Below are 20,626 nucleotides of genomic sequence, written 5' to 3'. Positions count from 1 at the left end.
GCTTCCCTTTACGAGGCGGATGTTCATTCGACACAAGTATAACAATGGTACTTAGTATAGCAATCAAAAAGAAAAAAAAAACATAAAAACTAAAGTTATGATATACCAATACGATATCAATATGTGTTTTACATCAATAAAAAAATGAATGTCGGTACATTTCTTTATGAGTTTATGGTATCAGCACTCGCTATAACTTAAGGTTCTAAAAAATATTCCACATTGAATACAACTCCACTTTTAGTGAGAATTATGCCACGGATCTTTACACTAAAGGTGTAATTAACCGCATTGCACGTCATGTGTCATTTGATCATTAGTAAAATGGAAAAAAAAACTAACATAGAAAAATGAGTACCTATTTATTTAAAACTAGTATTTAGTACCCGTGTGTTGCGATGTGAGACTGTTATAAAAGTTGAACCACACGCGCACGTTAAATTCAAAAAAGATACATAAAGCATAGAAAACAATACCCAAGTCAAAACTCGCAAAAAAAAAAAACATGTAGCACATGTAAGAGAATACCTAGTTTGAAACGGAAAAGAACATTATTCAAGTATGTAATAATAATAATAATAATAATAATAATAATAATAATAATAATAATAATAATAATAATAATAATAGTAATATTAGAATTAAAATAATAGTGTATATGGTTTATTAAAATTCAAATTAAACGATAAGTGTTATATTGTATTATTACTAATAGTCTGAGTGGTGAAAAGTAAAAGTCATAGTCTAAGAAAGAAAATAAAAACTCACTAAAGTCCACGGAAGAAAAGTGAACTAAGATGTATGACCAACAACCATGGGATAGAAATTACCAAAAATGCATAGGATACAACCTTAAGCATTCATATCCATGGCATCAAAATATGTGTGTGGTGTTTTTAAAATATAAAGAGTATAAAAAGTGGTTGTGAGTGGATGAGAGAGAAAATGTTACTGTACATCTGTATATTTGGGGGAGACACTGTTCACCCCCTATAATTTTTTAATATATTTTGAAAGTGGTTGTGAGTGGAGGAGAGAGAGAAAAGGTAATGATAAAGGTATAAAAAATATTATTTAATTGAAAATGAGATAGAATATATAGTGTTTTTTTAGTGTAATTTAGTGTGAAAATATGGTGAGTTGGATGTGAATGCTCTAACATGAAATTAAATAGTACCAATGAGGTGGTGGTTTATTGATTAAAATTAAAAACACCAAACTTGTGGTGTAAAAAACTACCCCCTCGGCCGCGGCGTTTAAATTTTTTTTTTTACGGCTGTGTTTATAATACACACATCTAGTTGTAAAAAAAATCATGGTGAACGCCCACCCGTGGGGTGTAGTTCTCGCGGTTCTTACAACTCGAGGTGGTTTTCATTCTAGCAGCCTTATATATATATATATATATATATAGAGAGAGAGAGAGAGAGAGAGAGAAGATGGTTCAAATGAAAACCACTTTTAACGCGAAAACTCGAAAACTAACTAAAAAAAGCCTAAAAAACACGCAAATTTTTTTTTTCAATTTTTTTAATAAAAATCGCTGGTTTTTATATATAAAAATTTTTTGGTTTTTATATATATGTATGTATGTATGTATAGATGTGTTTGTGTGAGGAGAGAAGAAGTTGGCCCGTCGGCTTGGGGAGGACGATTTGGACAGGGCTGGGATGGCGACGGGCATGGGGGTGGTCTTTTTGGGGCGGCGGCGGGAGGACGGAGCCCATACCCTCCGGTCTTACGAGGCGGATGTTCGTTCGATATCAGTTTCATTCGTTCCGACACAAGTATGACAATGGTACTTAGTATAGCAATCAAAAGGAAAAAAAAACTAAAGTCATGATATACCCAATACGATATCAATATGTGTTTTACATCAATAAAAAATGAATGTCGGTACAATTCTTCATGGTATCAGCACTCGCTATAACTTACGATACTAAAAAATATTTCACTGTGAATACAACTTCACTTTTAGCGAGAATTGTGCCACGGATCTTTACGCTAAAGGTGTAATTAACCGCATTGCACATCATGTGTCATTTGATCATTAGTAAAATGTGAAAAAAACTAACACAGAAAAACGAGTACCTATTTATTTAAAACTAGTATTAAGTATCCGCGTGTTGCGATGTTAGACTGCTATAAAAGTTGAACCACACACGCACGTTAACTTCAAAAAAGATACATAAAGCATAGAAAACAATACCCAAATCAAAACTCGCAAAAAAAAAAAAAAACATGTGGCACATGTAAGACAGTAAGAGAATACCTAGTTCGGAATGCTAAAGAACATTATTCAAATAGGTTATAATAATAATAGTAATAATAATAATAATAATAATAATAATAATAATAATAATAATAATAATAATAATAATAATAATAATAATAATAATAGTGTATATGGTTTATTAATAACATAAAATAAAAACTCACTAAAGTCCAGGGAAGAAAAGTGAAATTAAGATGCATGACAAACAACCATGGATACAATAATGAAATTAGCAAGTAGCAAGAATGCATATGATACAACCTTATAAAATAACATGAAATTAAATAGTACCAATGAGATGGTGATTTGCTGATAAAAACAAAAAGGGCCACAGAAATTAAAATAAATTTCTGAATTAAAAGTCATTTTAGTCCATGTGGTTTGTGCCATTTTGTCAGTTTAGTTCAAATGTTTCATTTTTTACCTGTGGGTCCAAAAAGGTTTCACTGTTGCCATTTTAGTCTATTGAATTAACTTCATCCATTATTTCTGTTAACGAGAAGTGCAATTTGGTCATTTTATATGTAATTCCATTAACTAGAAGGGCAATTCGGCCATATAAAATGACCGAATTACCCTTCTTATTAACAGAAATAATAGATGAAGGTAACCCAGTGGACTAAAATAACAACGGTGAAACTTTTTTGAACCCACAGACAAAAAAGGAAACCTTTAGACTAAACTCGCAAACTGTCTCAAACCACATAGACTAAATTACACTTAATTCTAAATTTTCCCTTAAAAAGCATGAAATTGAATAGTAGTCAGGTAGGATGTTTGGAAAAAGAATTGAAATAGAAAAGTTTTATCTACAAATTCCAATCACGTGTCTTGTTTTGATGATGGTACCATACCATGGCCACACACGGACTACGTTTTGCAACGCGTGCTGGAGCTTGGCCCACCGAACCCCAAAGTAACGGTGGGTTACAACAGCTTGGGCCAGTCACTTTTCTGGTCCACCAAAGATGAATAACCCCAAACATTTTGTTACAGGAATTTGTAAACTCTAAAATTGATTGTTGTGTGAACTAATAAAGCATTTGGAATATGCATAGGAAAGTCAAAAACCCATTTGTATAAGTAAGAAACAAACTAAATTAATTAGGAACACGTACCACTTATAAAAATATTTATATGTAAAAATTTCTCAACGTAACAAATCATCGAATATATGAGATCATGAAATGCTCAGTTGTGCAATAAGGAATAAAAACAACACGCTAACACACGCATTAGAGTGGTATTAAACTATTTATGTTACTTCTATAAGATGTGTGTCACATTACTAGTATATAAGGTCTACACATACTGTGTAGACATGGATTACCATTATGTAATAAGCATCTATACATTTATGACCGAATATACATTTCACAAACCACCTCCTTCTAGCTAGTATACACATATATACAGCAGCAGCATATAGTTATCCTTTTAACAACAGATACATTGAGTTAGGATCAAGTTGAGGTGCAAGAATCATGGGAAGAACAACCAAGCCTTTGATCATCAACAACGTTATAATACAAGGAAGATAATCTGTTGTCGAACTTAGACACCACTTTATGGACAGATAATCCACAGTAGCGCTTCCCCATCCTAGCAATGCACATGTCGATGATCTTCTTGAACATATTGTCTCCTTTGATTAACGGTTGTTCAACAAACTCCCTAAGTGCCATCCACTACAAATATCAGAATAACCCTCAATCCTTTGATAATTAATATCATGTGTAGAGCAACAAAATGGAGCAAGCTATTTGATTTTTACAGATATTTTCTAACTTTTTATTTGAAAACCGACACATATCACAGATTTTACCTTGGCTGCTTGAACTTCAAGATCATCAATCTTGATATCACTTGAAACTGGTCTCAGCATACAGATGAAGAACAAATCGGATTTTTCAAAAGCCACATTGTGCGCATGCCTGAAAGCTATAACTTCCAAAAACTCAGTATCAATCTGCAAAAGAAAAATTAAGCATACAACTTTAGACCTCAGTTAACAAACTAATAAAAGTTACCATTTTATTTTTATGGATTCTTACCCCGGTTTCCTCTTTCACTTCTCTCACCGCTCCACTGAATATCTCCTCTGACTGTTTAACATCAAAAGGAAAAACAATTTCTTTTAAAAAAATGTAAATGTGAGTTATGTAGAAAGCAAGTGTAAGATTAAGTGTAACAATGCACACCTCAAGAATGAATCCAGTTGGTAACTTCCAAAGCCCAGCAAGCTCAGGTGCACAGTGTTTCTCTTGGACCACAAGAACCTGCACCCAACAACATTTTTCTTAACTTTCGCAAATTCATAAATAACATGTCAAGTTAGATTCATGAAACATGGAACACTTACCTCATTCTTGTCATTCATCACGAAACCCCCGACCCCTACTTGATGGGAAGCATTGGCAGGTAGCATACATGGTTCATCCGGAATCCAATATGTCATCATAACGTATCCTCTTTCCGCATGATGGTACTGAAACCCTTCCTGTAACGAATACGAAAAGCCAAAGTCTTTCATTATTTCACTTTAATCTTGCATACGTTTCTTTAAATTATGAAGATGAATAACAAAGCCCAAAAGGAACTTACCCTTATTGCTATAGGAACAAGATCACATTTTTCTACAGGCAACTTTAGCCAAATTCCTTTCTTACCCTGCGATCGGAATGAATAAACACATTGTAAGAGCCTAACACAAGGGCATATTTTGGGAATATGTTTTTTAAATAGCTAGAGGGTATATCATATATGAGGTTTATTTCACCTCTGTCCTCCAAAGTGAAAGAGATGATCGAAGAATAGAGACGAAAACATCCGTATCGGATGGTAGTTTCTCTGGATTTACAACAACACCACCATACTCATCATCAAATGCATCGAGAACTCGCTTTTCCCTAAACAAAATGCTACTACCAAAGTTTGTGCTTGAGCCATCGTATCGATATGTATGAGTTTCCACACCATACTGTTCTTTCCCAACTAAACTAACACCATCTGGTGAAGAAGTGCTTAAACAAGCAGCCTCATGAGAAGCACCTTTAAAACAACAAGATAAATATGCAAATAATCAATGCCCAATTCAACTTTCCAACACATGAGTTGGGAAAATGCTATTAAAACAACTTTAGCTTATAATCTTTCAAACTTTTGCAGATTAAGTGCAAAAGTAACCATCTTGATTAATATTTTTAGTTCAAAGAATCCTAACTCTTTCAGAAAAATAATAATAATAATACCTTTGTAAGAACGGATGAAGAAGGGGGAGAGGTTAAGAGAGGCAGCCTTGAAGTTAAAAGTGGAGAAAGACAACATCCCCTTTTGACCAATCAAATTTGACAGAAAAACTGATTTGGGATCAAATAGTTTCAAATCCATTACTCAAATCTACACCACAAGGTCAATGAATGATACCCAGATAAGTTATCAAACTATAAAAAAAAAGGTCTACTTGAAGAATCTTGATTAAAACAAGGGGAGTTGTTGGAGATTATCAATGTCGGGGAAAACTAAAGCTGGTGCGTATACAAGGAAGGAAGGATCAAGAAATAGAAAATGAGATATTTTTAAAGGTGAAAAAGGGAATTAGTGAAATGGGGTTTGTGTGAAACTGCAAGGTTTGGTTTGGTTTGAAGATTAAAATCAAGAGATCGTGTGGTGGAGGAGCGAGTGTGAGGGTGTGTAGCTTAAAAAACAGACCATGTTAGTATTATATAAGTTACATACGAATATACGATGGATAACAGAAGAATCATTAAATTTATTATTGTATATTCAAAATGACGTGTCTCCAATCTCAATGAGTCAAAGCGTGTGCGCACACGAAACACGTGCGGCTGAATTGTCTATTTTTTCCTATGGAAGGGAGGGAACGTTAGGCTACTCGGTATGGGTAAATGACCCTTCACGTCAGTGCCACGTAGGATGGGTGTGAGTATGGGGCAAAGAGATGGATCTAAGGAAATGGAGGATGGACTTAAAATATATATGTATATGTTGTATGTATATGTGTGTTAGAAGAATTTACAAAATAATGTGTTTTTTATTTACGTTTCGATGTTGATAATATAGCCGCTGCAACCGAACACATGCAAATATCGTTTAAGTCATATACGAATTTATTTTTTGGTTATTCTCTTTCACTTACCTACTGAACTTCCATCGGGTCTCCGCCGCAACGCGTGGATGAAAACTTACTAGTTATATATATAAACATAACAAACATGTAAGATGCTCTAATATACTTGTGGGTAGTTGCTTATCGTATGGTTAAAATGAGAATAAGTAGCTATCAAAAGATAAGAAGGGTTTGTGCGACTCTCAAGAACTTTTTTATTATTTAAAACTGATAAGCGTGTACTATAATTTATTAAATATATTTTTCTAGATTGTAGCACATATTTGAACAAATAAAAAAACATGCACATGCTTATATTCCATCGTAATGGTTTATCGTTTATCGTTAATTTGATGATAAGTACATTTTTGACAAATTATAAATATATAATATAAAGTGTGTGTGTTAAAAAATTATGTGATGGTACCAACTTTTGTATATTCTTCACTCTTAAACCCTGCAAAGATAAGGTATCCACATGCAACCATTATCTACGTGTTAGTTTTGTCCTTGTTGGTATAATTATGTTGTGAGATATAAATGTTTCTGGTGGTGAATTATGATTTTTCATCAAATGGGGTCAAAAAATGGATCATGCATGTTAGAATGGGTCGGTAAAAATTCAAACTCTCATGATCATGATAGACAATTAGTAATAATAATTGCTGTTGAAAGTAAATCATATTGTTACTTGTCATGGATGCTATTTGATTATAAGGCCACTATTAAAAACAATTAAAAAAAATCAATTTTCATTAAAAACAATAAAAACCAATGGCCATATTTTTGAAAAATAAAAAAAATTAATAATTTTACCTATAAATACACCAAAATAACCCCATTTTTTACACACTTCAACCAATTCTCTCTCTCAACTTTATACAATTCTTCTACTTTTAATAAAATTCTTCTACTTTTTATAACATTCTTCTACTTTTGCCATGGATCCATACAACCCGAACAACCCCAACCCAAACGCTAACCCAAACCTGAACCAAAACGTTTTTTCGCTACCCGCCTACTATGATCCTACGATGGAATCGAGTTGGTCATCCTCGCAATTTTCTCTCAACGCTTTCTCGGGTTTCCAACAAACACCCTACGGTTTCTCGCAAATGAACAACTCCAATCAATGCAACAAATGCAATCGTTACAACAAATGATGATGCGAAACCCGTTCAACTCGCAACTTCAATCTCAACCACAACCTTCACCAACACCAGTAGAATCGTCTCCCCAACCACAACCCGTAGAAGATGACGTTGAATGTGTTCCGGAGACGCAACCACAATCCTCGAAACGGAAAAAAGGGAAGCAAGTGGCGGGTGACAAAGATCAACCTTCGAAAGCCAAGGCAAACCTGGACAAAGATCGAGGAGCAGCGTTAGCGAAGGCGTGGGTTAGCACATGAAAAAGCCCCATTGTCGGTATGTAAAAAAATATAAATTTTATACTAAAAATATATAAATTTTAAAATTTTTTTAATATATACTTTTGTTACATTCTAAAAACATAGATGGATTAAAAAAAATAAATTAATTAACTAGGTGGGGTAAAGCCATCACACATTTCCTTGCTTCCATCCTTGGAGGGGCATCATCCAAGCAGTGGCGAAGCTTGACCCGGATGACCGGGGGGGGGGGGGGGGGGTCAAAAACGTATATACCAAAAAAGTTCTATAGAACCGGGGGGTCGAAAACGTATATACCCAAAAATTTCTATACGAAAACTACATATATAACACTACTGAGCGAAAAGTTCAGGGGGTCGGGTGCCCCTCCCTGCCCCTTCTATACTTCGCCACTGCCTCCAAGAACTATGACGTGGTGCTGAGGTGAAGGGTCATCCTCCAAGGACTACCCTCCTCCCATACCGAGTAGCCTAACCATTATTTTCCTTTTAACACCAGCTCTTGGTTAACCTTGTATTGCAATAATGTTGTTAACCTCCATTTCCAAGAATCTATATCATCATAGTGCATAGGGTACAAAAAACAAAAACAAATACTACTAAACTTTTACATAAAAAATAATAATAAAGAAGGTTTACTACATGATTCAAAGGGACTCAAAAGCAAATGACTGAAAATCATGAAATTTGAATGTGAATCTCCTAAATGGCAACTTCTTATGACAAAACAAATTCAGAAACAGGTATTTGTTTGACATGATGTAATATTACTGTAGTTGTGTGATGTGGTTCCAACGATTTCGTTGGCCAAAAAAAAATAGAAAGGAAACCAGAAAGCAATATAGTGAGAGAATTCAAGACTAATATTTTTCATTCATAATCTAATTGATAGCAATTACAATGCTTAAATAGAAATGAGATGTTAACTAACTACTAAATTGTAGCTAACCATTACTGAAAATTGGGAAATAAAATAGGAAACATGGACCACGTGCTTGACCATATAGTTTATTAAAAAAACAACTAATAGAAATATCCAATTGATAAGCTTGCATGGGACTAGTACAGTGGACACGTAACAATCCACCCCACTCGAACTCACCTTGTCCTCAAGGCGAAACTTCGGAGAGACCACGGTGGCCGCCATTCGAGTCGGACAATCACATATAGAGCGGTCTCACCATGACTCCATAATGGTCACCACTCATGCTTTGCGGTGGAAGTCGGTTGCACCTGAGAGATCAAATTGTGGCCCGCAAATGAGGTTGGTGTTGCAGCAATTTTTGATGCACCCGGTTCCTGTAACGACAAGGTTTTTGGTGCAACAGATTGTGGTAACGTGGCTCGTTTTGGTGCTGATATAGAAGGTGAAGAGGCCCTGTTTGGTGGTGGTGTTTGCAGTTTTAGGGTGATTTTTGGTGCCGGTGTGGCTGAAGAAACTTGTGTTGGTGGTTGTACGATAACAAAAGTGGGTGATGGTGAAGTGTTTAGAGCTGGTTTTGGAGTGGTAGTTGTAGGCGGTGTAGCGGCAGCGGGTGACGAGGTTGGTGGTGCGTTGACGGAAACGGGTCGTGGTGTAGAAAAAATGGGCGCGGTTGCCCATCTTCGAGACTCCTCTTTTAGAAGATTGATTATCTCAAAAAGAGTCGACTCAATCTGATCCATTGAAGCCGTCCATTCACGAGCGTCCATAGGATTGGATCAAGACTGCTCTGATACCACTGATGTGGTTCCAACGATTTCGTTGGCCAAAGAAAATAGAAAGGAAACCAGAAAGCAATATAGTGAGAGAATTCAAGACTAATATTTTTCATTCATGTAACACCTCGAAAATATAAAATTTTATATTAGAATTATAAAGTATTAATCAAACAAGAACAAACTAACTAGGAAATTATAACCCAGATAGTTACGAGTCTTGAAGTGACTTATATTAAGGTTAAAATACCTAAACTCTAAGTTAAATAAAAGTTGAGGGACCAAATTAGTAAAAACTGAAACTTTAATGATTAAAATAGCAAATAACTCACCAAACACACACATGTGTGTGTGCTTGGATCAAACAGAAGAAAAGGGCGACCAGGGGGTTTCTTTCAAACCCTAAAATTCACAAAAACTCACAAATTGGAAGCCTAAATCAAGTCTGAATCGAAATCTGAATACATATTAGTGATGACCTCGACAAAGGGATCGTAAGGTATGTGAAATTTTGATATTTGGTTCCACTTCAAATTTTAGATGAACTCATGAGCTTTGAAATTGAGCATGCATGATTGTTGTATTGATTAAATTAGAAGCGAATTGATGTCTAGAGATAAACCCTAGATGATTTCTTGTTAAAATCTAGCATTATACTTGTGGGGTTTATAATCATCATTGTAGGTGATTAGTGAATTTGTAGAAACTAAATAAACACTAGGATTATGGTTCTTATTCTAGTGAAATCTGAATTCATGTGGTAAATTCTGAAATATTGATGTTAAAATTTAGTATAGATTTGCTAAATTGAAGTTGATTTAGATGGAAACAACAAATCATGAATTTTGTATTGATTATGTAAAAATCCGACCCGCTTGGTGTTTGTTAAAACGCCTAAGTGAGGATTAAAATGTTAATAATTGGACAAAAACGCAGATTAGGATATCATAATGAATTATGATAAATGATTGTAAAAAGGGTTCTAAATTAGTTGTGAATGGAACTCTTTAGGTAAAGAATCCGGATCGTCAAGTGGACAAGCATTAGGTGATACGCGGTTGAAGGGTGTGCTCTAAAGGTACGCGAACTATGATTTCGTTACATTATGTTTATTTATTTATCCTAGCTTGTTGTAGTGAAAATTAGCAAAAGAGAAAACCCGTAATGTCGCGAAAGTGACAAAGTTCACTTGACAAATAAAACGGGTCAAAACATTTGGTAAAAATAGAGTTAGTATGTCTTTGAAATGGTGGTCTCAATTCGACATCTAAACAAGTCAAAAACAATGTCGAGTTGTAATTGTTGAAGTGACTAAAGCATCACTCGATGATTGATTTTAATTAAAGCGTAAGCCGTGAAGCGGACACGCTAAACTAGTTGCAAATGAACCCTTGGTATGAGGATTAAAGTTTAGAAATTATGCTTGTCAAACTGTTAAGAGGAGCATGTTTAAATCCTCGAAAATCAAGCATGTCATTAAGGCGTAAGCAACTCTCGGTAAGAGAGTGAAACGCTATTGTTGGTAAGCCCGGGAATGGGCAAAATCTTTGAAAACAAGAGATGACAATAAAACAAGTTGTATGACTTACAAACAAACGGGTCGAATAATTGAAAAATGGATTTAATAGCAAATTGCTTATAAACCAGGTTTTAACGCGAATAATGATGGTAAACGGGTCCGTAATTAAATTTCGGACGTGTAGGAAAAAGAATCGTTTAAAACGGACTTACGAGTCAAAAGTTATGTTGATTTAAAGTTTAAAACGTTAAAATTTGGTGTTGCACTGATACACAGCTCCAACAAGCAACAATTTGTCGAAATCACGCCGTTGCGCGACGCCACGACCTCCCTCGCGTGACGCGACGGCGGTGGCGCGACGCCATGGCCTCCCTCGCGCGACGCCAGCACCAAGAACCGAGATTTTCTTGTTTTTTTTTTTTTTTTAATACTTTGAGTATGGAACTTGCTTATACTTGGTGTTTAAAGTGTCAAACTAATAATTTTAAATGGTTTTGACCGTAGGTGAATATGGAACCAAATCCGGATGGTGATCAAACTATTATCAAGAACCGAACGCACTAAACGAAGCTTCCGCACTTGATCTATTTTGTCTTAGCATTATGTAGATACTTGAACTATGTTTTCAAATGTTATCTAGTAGACACTTGAAGTTATGTTTTGTATGTTTAATGGATCAAATATGGTCTTTTAGTCAAGAAAGTTTTTTTTTTCTTTGTAAACTTGATATTTTAGTATCAATTCCTTGTTTTATTTAATTAATCTTGTTACATTAAGTTGGGTCTTACAATTCATAATCTAATTGATAGCAATTACAATGCTTAAATAGAAATGAGATGTTAACTAACTACTAAATTGTAGCTAACCATTACTGAAAATTGAGAAATAAAATAGGAAATATGGACCACGTGCTTGACCATATAGAAATGAGATGTTAACTAACTACTAAATTGTAGCTAACCAACTTGTTGCCCGACTACCTGCCATTGCTTTGTAATTGCCCTTTTTCGTGTGGAATGAAAAGAATATCCATTTTTGTAAAAAAAAAAAAAAATAGAAATATCCAATTGATAAGTAGTGTTTGTGATTGAAATTGCGATGAACAAATTTGCTATTGCCTGGCAATCAGGCAGATTGTGAAGGATTAGAAGGGGCCTCACTTCTACACATTGTTGGGCTGGGCCGCTGAGGTTGAGTGAGGCTTTTTCCCCTAGTACACGGGAATTAGAGGCGCACAAAAAAACCCGAAACAAACCCGAAAAAAGACTTGGAACCAGTTATTTTTGTATATGGGTCTCTTATACCCCTAACTGAACCTAACCTTACCCGTAGAGCGTACGGTATGGATAATATATATTTTGAGCTCAATGCATGTATCCATAACCGTACCCGATTTATACCTAAAAATACGCAAAACTGATTATACCCTATATCCGAACTCGAACATACCTTATACACGATACCGGTTTTTATAATACCCAATAGAGTACTTAAATATTTAAAGTATAAATTTTTTAAGTTTACTTTACAACTTTTATATTTAAGTTTATAAAAATGCATATTATAAATCAAACAATTTGTGCTTGAGTGGATTTGTGTTGTTGCAATTTATTTTAATTATTTACAAATTACAAACCAAATTTAATTTTTAAATGAATTTACTTTTGTGTAAAATAATAAAAATATATAGTTTTTAAAACCAGGTATTAATACTCGGACTTATACCCTACCTGGTTTCTCTCAATATCCAATTTTCCAATACCTGATCATACCCAGACCTGATGAATAGGTTGCCTTTTTTTAGTAGATAAAGAACCCACCAAATGAGCTACTGACGAAATTCACCACATAAAGATACACTAACACCGAGCTGTGAAAACCCTCACCTAGGGTCACAACCCGTGAACACTCGCTCGAAGGCACGACAGTGCAGTGAAGTAAAATTCACTCAATTCAGGGATAGAACTAGCAATCTCCGCCTAGTCTCCCATCATCATCAGATGTCTAGAAACTAATGAGAGGACAAAAATCGAACCTAGGTCACTCAGAACACTTGACCTCTCCCTTACCCCTCCACCACCAAGTCATTGACGTAGCTAGGCGACCTAAGAGTCATAAGTACCATACCAAATTACTCAGTCAAAATGAAGTATACTTATTATTTATAAATAAAAGATTATATTCCTAAGCAAATTCAGTATTTTTATAGTATTATCCTTATATTAAATTTTGAGGGTTTTGAACAGTAAGGGTTTTGAACAGTAACCAGTCGTTTTTTTTTCAAGTAATTTAAAGATTCTATCATCAATTTGTTAGTGGAAAGGTGATCATACATAGTAAAAGTAATAAAAGTATATCACTGTGAAACAAATTATCCTTATATTAAATTTTGAGGGTTTTGAACAGTAACCAGTCGTTTTTTTTTCAAGTAATTTAAAGATACTATCATCAATTTGTTCTATAAATAGTAAAATCACTAACAGATGAGCAAATGGTATCGGGTACCGGTACTGGTATCGGTACCCGATTTACCAAACCGGTGTATTTTCGGTACCAGTTCGGCACCGGTATTCACTGGTTTTTATCCTCAAATACCGGTGACATACCAGTACCGACCGGTACGGAATCGTACCGTACCAGGTATATTCGGTATCGGTATCCACTTTTGGGGATTTCGGTAACGATATTTTCGGTACCGGTTGGTACCGAGCTCATCAAATCCTGTAGCAACGCAACAATGCAAGTAATTGCACCGTTTAGATTACTTTTCATACACACAGTAAGTAAACTGTATTTCGTTTGAATGAGGTTTTAAATACACAACAACTTAGTTTGCTTTTTTTTTGTCTTTTTCTGTAATGAATGAATTGTAGCATGTAAAATTAACTTAGATATTTAGAATATTGATGAGTAAATCATATCAAATCCTATAATTAAACCGGTATCGTATCGGTACCAAATTTACTATACCAAATCATTTCCGGTATCAATTTGGTACCCACCTTTTGGCGTTTTCAGAATCGTTACTTACGGTTCAACACTGGTCTAGCACCATACCTGTATTTATTTATTTTTACCTTCAAATACCATATCGTATTGTATCGAGCATTTTCGGTGCCGGTACCTAATTTCGATGATTTTCCGGATCGGTATTTTCGGTGCCGTTACCGGTACCGAGCTCATCCATATTTTAACGTGTTAGCACCGTAATAACTGAACTGAAAACAATCGAATTTCCAACGTGTAGGACGTGTGGGTCCTATTATTATATATTAGGTTATTTAAAATCGCTTTTTTGGACGGAGTGACTATCCTTACCACGTCTTTTTTATTTATGTTTTGATATTCGGTATCCGCCTGCCGTTGCTGATACGCCCTTTGTAGTCATTGGGTCCCGCCGCAACGCGCGGGGTGAAAATCAACTAGTTTTATGAAATTTGTTTATCATTGACACTTGACAAACATAAGAAAAAATCAAATATAAATATTTAAAAATAAAATAGTCGAGATTAATATAATTTTCACATAGTAAAATAATATTATTATAAGTTTAACATACAAAATCAGTTCATCAGATCCAATATTCCATTGTGAAATCAGTGACGAAGCTTGAAAATTTCCACTAGGGTGTCGGAAGTTACCGAACCTAAAAATTCTATATAAGTAATTTTTTTTTATAAAACCGAGAGTCGAAAACGTATATACCTAAAAATTTATACACGAAATATACATACATAACACTATTAAGCGAAAAGTTTAAGGGGTTGAGCGTCCCGGCCCCTTGGTACGCCCCTGCGTGAAACCTCAAACGAGGGATGAACAAGCCGGCCGCCACTTTTATTTCAGAGAAGTTAAAGTTTAGTCCTAAATATTAAACACCCAAGAAAAGAAAGAAGAAATCAAGTGGGTTCTTAAATATGGAAAGCAGTAGCGGCAGTATAATTGTATCATCAAAAGGGATACAGAATCCGTTTACTTTGAAAGTGGGTCAAGTATTTACAGGATTTGGCGTCGGCTGCGGTCTTGGTATCGGTGTTGGCAGGCCTATAAATTTAGGTAACTGCCCTTTGTTTTTTTTTTCTTTTTAATTACAAGTGAAAGCTGTTGAAGAACAGGATGAATTTTTGGGGATTTGTTAAACCTAATGATGGGAAAAACCATGATGCCCGTATGTTGTTTCTTATGCATTTTTTTTTTTGAATAATATGTTTGAATATGCTGGATTGTTTTTGAATTTGAAATTTTGGGTTTGTTTTGTTATTGGATTTTGATTGCAATATATTTCTATGTTCATTGGGCTTGTAGATTTGATAGTTTGAATGAAATGTATGTAGGTTAAATTTGATACAATATGGGGCAAAGCAAAGGGATGTGAAATTGATCAGTTAAAAGCTGAAACTTATTTGTAGGATTGCACTTCATTTATAGTCAACTGTGTTAAGAGATAATGTGCAGATAACAATAATGCTTAAACCTTAAAATGCTGCTGGTAGTTGATGAGTCTACTAAATTTCCAAGGCTATCATCTTCTTCTTCAGCAGCTGTGAATGCGTATGCACTAATGTCGTCTTGTCTGAACAGGGTAGGTGGCTTGATTTGCCTTCTAGTTTTATGACTTTTATCTGTCTGATAACTAGGCCCCGAGGCGTTTTTCTGATCGCCTCAGGCATGCTGTTTAAAACCAAGGACTGCATATGCGGTGCATCCAAACACCTTTAAGTGTTTATTATCTGAAGGCTGGCCAGACCAAGCTTCCGTATCAGTTTTCCTGTGAGTGTAGCTGTGTAGGTGAGGTCCATGAGTAAATGTTTATAGCGTATACATCTTACCTTATAAAGTAGGGTTCTATTCATCCTCTCCTTTTGTTCATTTTGCTGAGGGATTCCTACTATAGTTAATGTCTAGCTACCACGTGACTTGCAAAGTTTTTCAACTGTCGATCGCAGTACTCCAAACCAGTGCATGTCCTTTTCAATAAGTCTTTCACTACCAAAACTTATCAAATGCGTACTTATTATGTTGAAAAATCTACAACTGATAAGAAGTATCGAGCTGACAACCCCCAATCCTTGAAGATCCCAATAAATCTGAAATTACGAATCATAAAATATGTTACAAAGTTGTCTTTATACAACTACGATTTCCGATACCTTACAGATGTTATTTTGATTTTATCAGGTGCAATACCGGTATTAAATCAAGTTATGGTTGCGGCTAGAGGAGCATCAGATGTTGTCTCGGGAGTTGGAAGACATGTTAACCGCTCTGTAAGCTATTCCCGCTGCTTTATTTAGTTCATATATGGAACATCATGATCACTCGTTTATAATCTTTCAGTTAAAAGTGGTTGGAGCCAAAAACATTGAAGCAGGCATCGGATGTGGAATTGGTTTCGGCCATGGTTTTGGAGCTGGTATGTATTTTAAATATTAAAAAAATAATAGTTATTTGTAATGTTTTCTTTCTATTCTGCAACTGAGATAATAAGTTGTATTTTTTTTTTTTTTTTGTTATTTCGCGTGCTACAAAAAGAAAATAAAGAAACAATTATATTTGCATGACAGGTATTGCTATAAAGCCTGGGGTCTTGCATCAAATACAAGCTAGTCTTTTAGTAAGTGACTTCTTTAGATTATCTAGTCTTACTTTTTTTTTCCTGTAAAGCGTTTTGCGTCTTATACGCCTTGAAATGTTCCAGCAAACCGCCACAAAGTTGATGATGAAATTTGGAGTGACACCCAGTTTGCCAAGTGTTACCGCAGGCATGATTCCTCCGTTATCACAAAGTGGTATTAGTACCATAAATCCGATGGAGAATATGATGAAATTGGCAACGGGATCTACATCTAAAGATGGAGACTTAAGCACAAGCGAGAAATTTCCATCATCGAGTTCATCTTATGCAAGTCGTACAGAGAAGGTTATTAACAATTTCTTGCAGAGTCCCCTTTTAGAAGGTGAAACAAAAAATCAGGTATGCAACAGTGTGACCTTTAGTTATTTTGATTCCTGTAAACCTCGAGACATTACCTAATTGACCCTTATGGGCCTTATCAAGCCTTGTTAGGTGTTAATGAGTTATATAGAATGAGGGTAGGGATCATGTACATTAATCCAGAAGTGTGAGAAGTGTATTATAACACTATATATAACACTATATAACACCATATAAACACCGTATAACACTATGTAACACCATATAACACTATGTAACACTATATAACAAATATAACACTATACATCTATCATAGACATGCTATCAGACAAAATATAGTGTTATATTTGTTATATAGTGTTATATAGTGTTACATAATGTTATATGGTCTTACAAAGTGTTATACGGTGTTTATATGGTGTTATATAGTGTTATATATAGTGTTATAATACACTTCTCACACTTCTGGATTAATGTACAGGATCCTCTATCTATAGAATGATTCATTACGTAATTGATTGTGATGGACCTTATTAGGCGTTCCAACTAAAGTCTTGCGTTTTGTAGGTTGGACACTTGCAGTCTGAGAAGGATGTGATTCAATTGGTATGGTGTTCCTTCTTTATACTTTCAACACGCTAAACGTTGGTCATAAAGTTGAAAAGTAGCAAGCATGGCCACAAAAGGTTAAACCATGGTGTCTCTTTCTCTCAAAGAATTGTTATGTGTTATGTAGGTCTTGAAACAACAACTTGCTCTTGAGAAGCTAAAAGAAGAAAATGAGAAGCTTCAGCGAATATTAGTGGAAGACTTGAAAGTTTCACCTGACAAATTCAAAGTCAACGGATATACAGGCTCAGGATCCGGGAATACATACTGTAGTGATTGTTTCGAGTGTCGAAGGAGACAAAGAAGAGATAGGAGAAGGTAACAACTAGTAAAACGCGTATACTCATCCATGTTTAAGTTTAACCAACCTCAACGACTTTTGTTTTTGCGAACTGGGTCAGAATGATGGTCACATCTTGTATAAAAATCGCATTAGATAGATGGCATATTTTGGTTTGAAACAAAGGATGCAAGCTGTATCTGGTCCCCTAGGGTGTGAGTGTAATGCATTTGATGTTGTTGGTTTTGTATTTTTAGATTTTTTGATTGGTTGACAGAAATGAAACAAATACAAAATATTTGCTCCATTCTTTTTTGGCTCCATGCTTTATGGGACCATCTACTACTGCTTTGGTGTCTTATTTTAAAGCAAGGGCCATAAAAAGCATTACTTTTATTAGACCTATGGTTATTATTGGTTATTTTCTTAATACATTAAACATTTTAGTGAGTTAAGCTTCATTAGTTCTTAATATATTGATTTTCCATATAGTGTGGTTTTTTCAAAAGATTCAACACAGAATAACAAATGCTATTGCTAGACTCGTTGGTCATCTTCGTCAATTTCTTGAACACTGAATGTTGTACTCATAGAAACTTACGCGAAGAATTCTAACATTTTCCAACGATAAGTCGTGAGGTTTTGACACGTTCATGCATCTAAACTACTTATGTGACAAAACTTTACAATATTCTACTTAAGCTCATTATTTTTTATATTGACGGTTGAAAAAGAATGGAATAAATGCTTTAAATTTACTTGACGTGTTAAACCACAATTTACTAATAATATGGGAATCAAGCTTGTTTCTTCATTTGGAATATTTCACTTATTATGTGTATATATTTTTTTAAAGTTTCCAATTGTAAAATGTTGTCACATGAAAGAGCATAGCACCCAAGAGGTGGTAACACAGCATGTGGGCATCGCTATCTTGCTTTGGATACTTTATCTCATGGTTCATCCTCAACCACCTATTCCTCCTGTTACTATCACCACACCCCCTCCCCTTCTTCAAGAACACCATTCCTTATTGAACAGTTTACCGGATGTCATATACTGTTTTTGTTTGTTTCGTCTAATTATTTGTTTTTCAATGGAATTGTTTGAATCTAGTCTAGTTTGCATTTGTTGGAAGTTAACAAAAGAGATCGTTGACGAATCCTTAATGTGAAAGAATTCAAAACAACTGAAAAATTGTATTGTATTGATCAATAATATTTTATATGTACCGAATAAATGAAAATCGGACCCTTTATGTGCAAAGATTACAGTGAAACAGATAATGATAAAACTGACCAACTAATGATAATGATTATCCTCATAACTAACAAACATATTTAAAGATGAATAATAAATCAGATACTAATAACTATAATAAATAATAAACTCGGTTAGCATTCGTCGTATTTGTTTAGAATCGATTCTACCGGTCATTGGATCTACAACAATCTCAACTCAGATCGAGCTTTCTTTATTACAAAATATGAAAAATGTCCGACATTCATCACATGATGAATCTCTTCATATCACAGAAAATACAAAACAAAAAATAGAAAGAAAAGTGGTACATAAATAAACATAAGGATATAAACTAAAAAAAACAAATGGTTTCCTAGTTTAGATGAGGAGGAGCCCTCCACAGAATGCCAACATGGTGATGCTAGAATACTGCATGATAGCACCGTTGGGCGGAGTCTCAGGCATCATGGAAGGTCCAGGCGACATGGTTGCTGGTCCAGGTGCCATGGAAGGTGCCATGGGTGCTGGTGGGGAGTCTGGCATCATGGATGGTCCTGGGCTCATGGGCATCATCGTTGGTGGTGGTGTCATGGGCATCATCATTGGTGGCGGTCCCATGGGCATCATCATTGGTGGTGGTGTCATGGGCATCATTGTTGGTGGTGGTGTCATGGGCATTGTTGTTGGTGGTGGTGTCATGGGCATCATCGTCGGTGCCATGGGCATCATCATTGGTGACATCGATGGAGCTTGAGCGGTGGAGAAGGCAGCCAAGTATGCGAAGGATAAGAGTAGGAGAATGTGATGTGAGGCAGCCATATTGAATTGTGTAGTGAGAGAGGAAAAGGGGATGAAGCCAGGTATATATAGAGCTAGGTTGCTGGTATATACAAATATGTATGTGTGTATATACAAATATGTAAGGAGAATATAATCCCGGGTGTCATCATATTAAAGTTAAGGGATCTATGCTTTTAAATGTGAGGATAGCATTGCACAAAGTAATGGGGTAAATGACCACTTTCATGTTTTGGGATAGGAACCTCAACCCATTCCAAAACGGTATATATTTTCTTATTTTTGTTTATTAGTTGGGCTAATATAAACTAGTAATGATCGTTATAAAAAAATGTAAAATCAAATTAGTTTCTATCTTATAGTCTTCAAATTTATATACTTAATACAATACAATTATGAAATCTAAATGTTCATACCTGAATTACAACATGTAGCTTTGATTATATGCCTCATTTTCATTTTGGCTTTATGTTTGCCTTCAATTATAAACTATTTTAGGCTTTTAAACCATGTTACACAAATATAAAAAACTAACTCGCTTCATAAAAGTAAATATGAAGGTTATTTTCAAAATAACTCACTTAAGAAAGGTAAATATTGTTATGCTAACTTTTTCTATATTCTCTTAGGTGTCCAAATCAAATACGAACTTTTAGATTCTATTGTATTGCGTCAAACTCACGTAGATACGCATTTGCTATACACAAATCAGAATCACGCATCATGACCTG

At 34.9% G+C, this 20,626-nt stretch overlaps 2 protein-coding genes and 1 long non-coding RNA gene across 8 annotated transcripts; 2 read left to right on the top strand and 1 right to left on the bottom strand.

The window, feature by feature from the left end:
• Window positions 1-3,567: 3,567 nt before the first annotated feature.
• Window positions 3,568-5,977, bottom strand: LOC110864304 (nudix hydrolase 8). Of its 3 annotated transcripts, XM_022113355.2 has the most exons (8): window positions 5,527-5,941; window positions 5,055-5,326; window positions 4,880-4,945; window positions 4,638-4,775; window positions 4,477-4,554; window positions 4,330-4,380; window positions 4,101-4,244; window positions 3,568-3,963 (listed from the first exon to the last, which is right to left on the bottom strand). In XM_022113355.2, exons 1-8 carry the CDS (start codon window positions 5,663-5,665, stop codon window positions 3,739-3,741), a joined length of 1,113 nt encoding a protein of 370 aa, XP_021969047.1. In that variant the 5' UTR covers window positions 5,666-5,941; the 3' UTR covers window positions 3,568-3,738. The 3 variants fall into 3 exon arrangements, with proteins under 3 accessions (XP_021969047.1, XP_021969048.1, XP_021969046.1); XM_022113356.2 differs by having other exon boundaries at window positions 3,568-3,949; window positions 4,330-4,554; window positions 5,527-5,977; XM_022113354.2 differs by having other exon boundaries at window positions 4,330-4,554; window positions 5,527-5,976.
• Window positions 5,978-9,847: 3,870 nt separating this feature from the next.
• Window positions 9,848-11,801, top strand: LOC110864305. The gene is made up of 3 exons (XR_002549782.2): window positions 9,848-10,011; window positions 10,524-10,590; window positions 11,536-11,801. It is a non-coding gene; the product is annotated as an uncharacterized LOC110864305 (long non-coding RNA).
• Window positions 11,802-14,875: 3,074 nt separating this feature from the next.
• Window positions 14,876-18,164, top strand: LOC110864306. Of its 4 annotated transcripts, XM_022113360.2 has the most exons (8): window positions 14,963-15,087; window positions 15,366-15,613; window positions 16,210-16,298; window positions 16,369-16,444; window positions 16,596-16,645; window positions 16,730-17,005; window positions 17,534-17,572; window positions 17,703-18,151. In XM_022113360.2, exons 3-8 carry the CDS (start codon window positions 16,236-16,238, stop codon window positions 17,895-17,897), a joined length of 699 nt encoding a protein of 232 aa, XP_021969052.1. In that variant the 5' UTR covers window positions 14,963-15,087; window positions 15,366-15,613; window positions 16,210-16,235; the 3' UTR covers window positions 17,898-18,151. The 4 variants fall into 4 exon arrangements, with proteins under 4 accessions (XP_021969050.1, XP_021969052.1, XP_021969051.1 ...); XM_022113358.2 differs by lacking the exon at window positions 15,366-15,613 and having other exon boundaries at window positions 14,876-15,087; window positions 17,703-18,164; XM_022113359.2 differs by lacking the exons at window positions 14,963-15,087; window positions 15,366-15,613 and adding an exon at window positions 15,133-15,199.
• The last annotated feature ends 2,462 nt before the right edge of the window (window positions 18,165-20,626 follow it).

This window comes from Helianthus annuus, chromosome 6 (genome assembly GCF_002127325.2).
Source record: "Helianthus annuus cultivar XRQ/B chromosome 6, HanXRQr2.0-SUNRISE, whole genome shotgun sequence".
Taxonomy (NCBI): Eukaryota; Viridiplantae; Streptophyta; class Magnoliopsida; order Asterales; family Asteraceae; genus Helianthus; species Helianthus annuus.
Note: the sequence above shows the minus strand (reverse complement) of the source record. Positions and strands in the feature narration are given on the sequence as shown.